We start from the raw sequence: 5,558 nt of genomic DNA, 5'->3' as shown, positions 1-5,558 counted from the left end.
GGGGGGGGGGGGGGGGGGGGGGGGGGGGGGGTTACCGAAGAATGGGATGCAGGGGGGGTTTGCCAGATGTAAAGTTTCACGGTATTCGCCAAAGTTCTTAGTGCTGGCCATGAGACGCCGCATCTGTTCCAAAACGGCAGAGGTACGGCCACTGACCTGGGCCCAGGTTCGACCGAGACGGTGGATCGGGGCGGTTCCTAGAGCCGAGATGATGGAGGTAAGGGTAGAGTAGTTGTTGAGGGAGCGACATTTGTCGGCCACGTTCACAAAGTGTTTGATGACCACCACGCGCTTCTTGAGATCCGACTGAGTGAGGATCATCTCAGCGACCCAGTTGGTCAACTGATTGGAATGGAGGATGAGGGCCTTGACGTTGGCGGCCGGTTCCGGCTCGTCCGGCCCAACCTTCCTCTGCCAGGTCTTGTTCAGACACTCGGTGGGACGGATCTTGGAGTAGAGCCGCGATTCGATGATGGTGAGCTGGCGGGCAAACTCCGTCGGGTCGATGTCCAGGAACTTCAACTTCTTCATGTTCTTGGGGGTGATCGGGGGCGGGGCGGCGGTGGCCTGGGTGGGGACCAGCCGTTTGGCCGTGGTGTCCTGGCATCGCAGGCGCTGTTCGACGACCGCGAGGAGCTGCGGGGAGCCGGGGGTCTTGGTGGTGGCGATGGAGTCCTTGGTGAAGGCATGCACGCGGCCCAGCAGCTCCATGTTCGCTTCATCGTTGGGCTCCATCCAGAAGTGCTCGAACCAGCTCTTCAGGATATTGACCACACGGAACCGGATCGGCTTCTGCTTGCGGTCGATCCACATCTGCATCTCGTCCTTGTTCAGCCCAAAGGGCGGCTGGACGTTGAACCGCTGCACCAGCATCTCAAACAGTTCCGGGGCGGAGGTGAAGGAACGATAGGTGAGCAGGAAGGTGTTGTTGAAGGAGGCATCCAGCTTGTCGTGACGGGTCAACTGCTCGACCAGTCCGGCCAAGGTGCCGCATTTCAGGGTCGGCACGTCACTCTTGGTGTCGTAGAACACCTCACCCTCGTGGTCCATCTTCAAGAACCACGGGGTCTCCTCCGGCTCCCGGACGGGTTCCCGGATGGGTTCTCGGGTGATGGCTGCGGGCGGTGCCTGGCCAAAGAACCGCTGCGCCTTGTCCATGTTGCGTCGCATCTTGTCCGGGTTGGGCCCCACGGCATAGGACGACGGGATCCCGATCGTCTCGGTCCCAAGGCGATTCTGGGATTGGGATCGGGAATGCATGACCTTTTCGTAGGACTCAATCTCGGCGATGTTGTTGATGTTGCTGTTGCTGCCGCTGCCGCTGCCGCTGCCGCTGCTGCTGCTGTTGTTGTTGTTGTTGTTATCCAGCCGACTCTCACTCCGGAAGACCGACGACTGCTCTGGTACCTGCTCGAGGAGCAAGGAGAGGGAGAAACCGATCTGGGAGACAAAGTTTTCGAGCTGCCTGGCGATACCGCGCACACTCTTCAAGCGGTCCTCAAGGGAATCACCACGAAGCTCGGCCCACTCGTCCCCGAGGGGCGCCGAGACGGCCTGGCAGCTCAAAACAAAGTCTGCGATCCCATCGTACACCCGCTGCTTTTGCAGGCTAAAGTCCACAAGCTGAGGGTTCTGAAAGCTGGTCCCTAGAGGAGCAAGGTTGATCGACTCCACCGCGGCAATCCACGGACGAAACTGATCGACCACCTTGATGGCCGCGGCAGCCACCTTGTCCCCGATCTCGCCATGTTCGGCAATGGTCACGATCTTCTGCCGGAGTGCCAGGCTCTCCTCCAGGCGACGGATGCTGCCGACGAAGGATCGCCGAAGAATGTCGATCTGATCCAAGAGCGCGGAATCCAAGGCTACCGAGGGTTCGGACCGCAGCTCCCTACCACCACCACCACCATCCTGGTCGAGGAAGGAGGTTGGGCCGGACTCGTTCAACAAGATGCCATTGTTCTGCCAGTTCCCGCCCGATGAGCCGCCGACCACGAAGCCTGGAGTGACGCGGCAGATGGTCTCCCCGCGCTGGTGGCGGGCGACATCCACGTAGCCATAAACGCCGTGCATGACCCCATCGGCCTCCTGCAGACATTTGTTGATGGAGTCTGGGCCCGGCCAGTCGGCTGCGGCGATGTGCGACGACAGAACGAGTTTGGAGAACTTGGACATCATGTCCCGGAAGTGCGGGTAGAGGGTCTTGTTGGTGGAGATGATGGAAGGGTTGCCCGAATGGTTGTCTGTGGTGTCGGAGCCGGCGGCGAGGAGCATGCGAAGATGGTCGGAGATGTCCTCCGCCCGTCGCACGTACTCGGAACGGTCGCCGTTCAGCAAGGCCTGACGATAGGCCTCGACCGCATGGCGCATGTTATTCACGAGGATCGGCCAGGTGATGGCCGGGGTGATGTCGTCATCCACAAAATGCTGTGGGACCGCCGCCAGGGCGAGGGAGGAGGAGGAGGCGGCGGGCGACTGGTGCTGCAGATGGTCGGGGACGGATGTCGTGCTGGAGGCCGCCATGTGATGGCTATAGGCGCCCTGGTGGGTGAAAAGAAGGGATTTGGACCCTGGGGCCGGTGGTAGGCCCTTGGCCTCATTGATGGACTTGGTGGTCGCCGAGGGCGGATGCAGGGAATCCATGGAGGTGGCGGGAGAGACGCCGTCGATGAAGGACTGGCGGCGACGGGACATGGAGTCGTGGGAGGCGAGGGTGATGGACTCCCCCTCGGCTTCGGATGCGGAGCCGTCGTATTCATCCTCGTCGCGCTCAAACCCTCGCGCCATCATCTCCGGTGGGGGACGCGTCTGATCCGGTACAAAGAAATTCGTGCGATCCCGCGGGCCCGTCTCGTTCGTCGACGTTGGGTTCTCAAAGGGTAGTTCCATGGTACTGTACCCGGTCAGGGTGTTGAAGTAGAAGAGGCGACCGTCCGGTGTCGCCTGGGGGATCCAAAACGCAGCCTCTTCCTGTTCCTTTCCAGTATTCATGCCGACGCCGCTACCGCTACCGCGGCCGCTGCCACTGCCACTGCTCCCACGACTGACGGGGCCTTCGATCGGGAGTAAAGGTTGCGAGTAACGAGGGTTTCCTTCGGAGTCAACGTCGGTATCATGGTCCTCCTCACCCTCGGAGTCGACGCCCGACTCGGCGCTCATGTCGGCCTCGATGCGACAGTGGTTGAGCTGATCACCTAGTTCATCCAGATCGGTGACAACGACACAGTAGTTACTGGGGAACCAGCCGCGCACGTTATCGATGACGCCATCCCACCATCCGGTCTCGAGCTGGTTGAGAACCTGAATCACATCCCCGCGACGGAAGCTCAGACTGGTATGGTCGTCTGCGTCGTAGTCGTACATGGCCCGCACGAACAGGGCCGGGGCGGGTTCCGGGCTGGACGAGTAGCCGCCGGCGGCGCCGTTGAGCATCATGGGCGATTCTTCACGTCCGAGAGGGCGAGTGGTGTCGGCCGAGGTGGACAATTGGGTACCGTCGGGGTACTCGAAGGTGGCCGTAAAGGCGCCGGTCTTGGTCGGCATTCCAGACCTCGAGTCGATTGCCAACGGCTCAACCATGCGGGATTCGAACATTGGGCAAGCCCAAGCGAGTGACGACGAACCAAACCCTTGTTCGTCTCCTGCTAGTCTGTGTCTGAATAGGCTAATGAGAAAGAAGGGGGAGGGGCGGGTGAGAGAGAGAGAGAGAGGAGGGGGGGGAGGTTTGGCAGACAGAGATCTTTCTCAAAGCAACACCGTTCTCATGGCCGACTCTGATGAAACAAACGAGCGAGCTTAGAAGAGAAAGGATGGAAGAGATGGTTGGAAGAGAATAAGAGACGGAGAGAGAAAAATCGAGAGAGAGAGAGAGAGAGAGAGCTGTCGTGGTAGTGGTGGTGGTGGTGGTGGGGGGGGGGGCAACGGGCGGGATCTCGCACAGATGGGAAGGCGGTTAGTGAGAGTGCACAGTCCCAGTGTGGCGAGCGAGCGATAATAATAGCAGTCAGAAGTAGAAAAAGTCGTAAGATCGAAGAAGAAGAAGAAAATAGAAGAAGAGTAATAAGAATAATGATAGAGGTCGGATCACTTAGACCATTGTGGAAGAGAGAGGAAGGAGGAGGAGGAGGAGGAGGAGGAGGAGGGAGGTACAGAGGAAGAGTAAGTCAATTGTACTCCGTAGAGGGAGACGGAGAGGACTAACGGAGTATGGAGAGAACAGGTACTAGTACAAGTAACAGTACAGTAACAGTAATAGTAACTGACTAGTTTAACTGGATGAACTTGAAGGGGCGCCGAGTGGAGCGGCTGGAATAGTCGGTAGCATAATTCATATGGTAGATATAATTTAACTGGATATCTTGGTTGAAATGTAGTATATGTAGTATATATATATATATATATATATATTGGTAAACCTGATAGCATTATACGGAGTACATACCTTAGGTAGGTAGGGGTAGTTCTTGTATATGGAGTTCGTAATACAACCACCACGCTGGGACACTCGGAGGTACCCACGAGATGGCGTGAGTGTCCACTTGCTTAAGGCTAGTATTCAGCACATGCCACGAATAACAGCAAAGGTTCCAGGCTTGTGCCCACCATAACTGTCTGACCATTCAAATGTCTGACTGCAAGTGTACATAGTAGGTAGTATGGAGTATAGATGCAAGACCATTCCAGTACTGCTTCCTGAGTACCAAGTTTAGACTTAAACCAGTAGTCTGTATTGTCATGGTATGTATATTACTATTTATTACAGTACAATACCTAATCATTACTACCTCCTAATCATACTAGGTATCTAGTTAACTACTAGGTAACTATCTAGTTAATAACTACTCAGGAAGTATCTGTTTCTGTACTGCTTGTTGAGCAACAGGACAACAGATCCTCCCCCTCCGAATGGCCGCCTCCAGTCCTTGTGATAGTGCCGACCGTGACGCAGTGCGCCGTCGCGCCTCTCTGCACCCGTTGATTTGTGCCGATCGCAGGTGTCAGAACGCCTCCGGAGTAGGGGGGGGGGGGGGGGGGGGGGGGGGGGGGGGGGGGGGGGGGGGGGGGGGAAGGCAGAGGAGGAGGTGATTGACCGATCTGGGCTCCGAGGTGACTACGTCCTACTCTACCATAGGTTCTGCTAGTTACAAAATAGGCACTAGGCCAGTTAACTTGGGTAGGTATTTGCGAATAATGAAGCCAATTAAAAGTCCATGGGCACCTGCTTGGTCCCAACTCAAACGGCAGGGCTGCTTTGTGGCGGCAATAGCCTCGGTGCATACCGAAGACAGAAGTTTTTTACTTCCTTGAACTTCTAGTAATACATGGTTAATATTAATAGTATATGATAGTCTCATAGGCTTCTATATAGTAATATGTAGCATATAGAGTATGTAGTTAACTGGCTAGTTATATAACTAGTAGTTATGTATGTCTGAGTAGTTACTTATTAATACTGCTGTCAATCTGCTGGACCTTACGAAGGAGCGTCAACCTGGAAATCAAGTCGTATTTCTATCCAATCAACCCTATGAATGATGTGATGAGAGCGTTGTAGTAGT

General features: G+C 56.1%; 1 protein-coding gene across 1 annotated transcript in view; it reads right to left on the bottom strand.

Moving 5' to 3' along the window:
• Positions 1-3,432, bottom strand: part of ASPZODRAFT_148535 (hypothetical protein) — a gene marked incomplete at both ends in the record, with an annotated part of 9,626 nt that extends 6,194 nt beyond the window's left edge. The window contains one exon of the mRNA XM_022725385.1: positions 283-3,432. Coding sequence (XP_022585722.1) covers positions 283-3,432 — 3,150 coding nt within the window. The remainder of the gene's footprint in view (positions 1-282) is intronic.
• Between the last annotated feature and the right edge of the window lie 2,126 nt (positions 3,433-5,558).

The sequence above is a fragment of the Penicilliopsis zonata genome (genome assembly GCF_001890105.1).
Source record: "Penicilliopsis zonata CBS 506.65 unplaced genomic scaffold ASPZOscaffold_1, whole genome shotgun sequence".
In the NCBI taxonomy this organism is placed as follows: Eukaryota; Fungi; Ascomycota; class Eurotiomycetes; order Eurotiales; family Aspergillaceae; genus Penicilliopsis; species Penicilliopsis zonata.
This window is presented reverse-complemented; position numbering and strand designations above follow the sequence as displayed.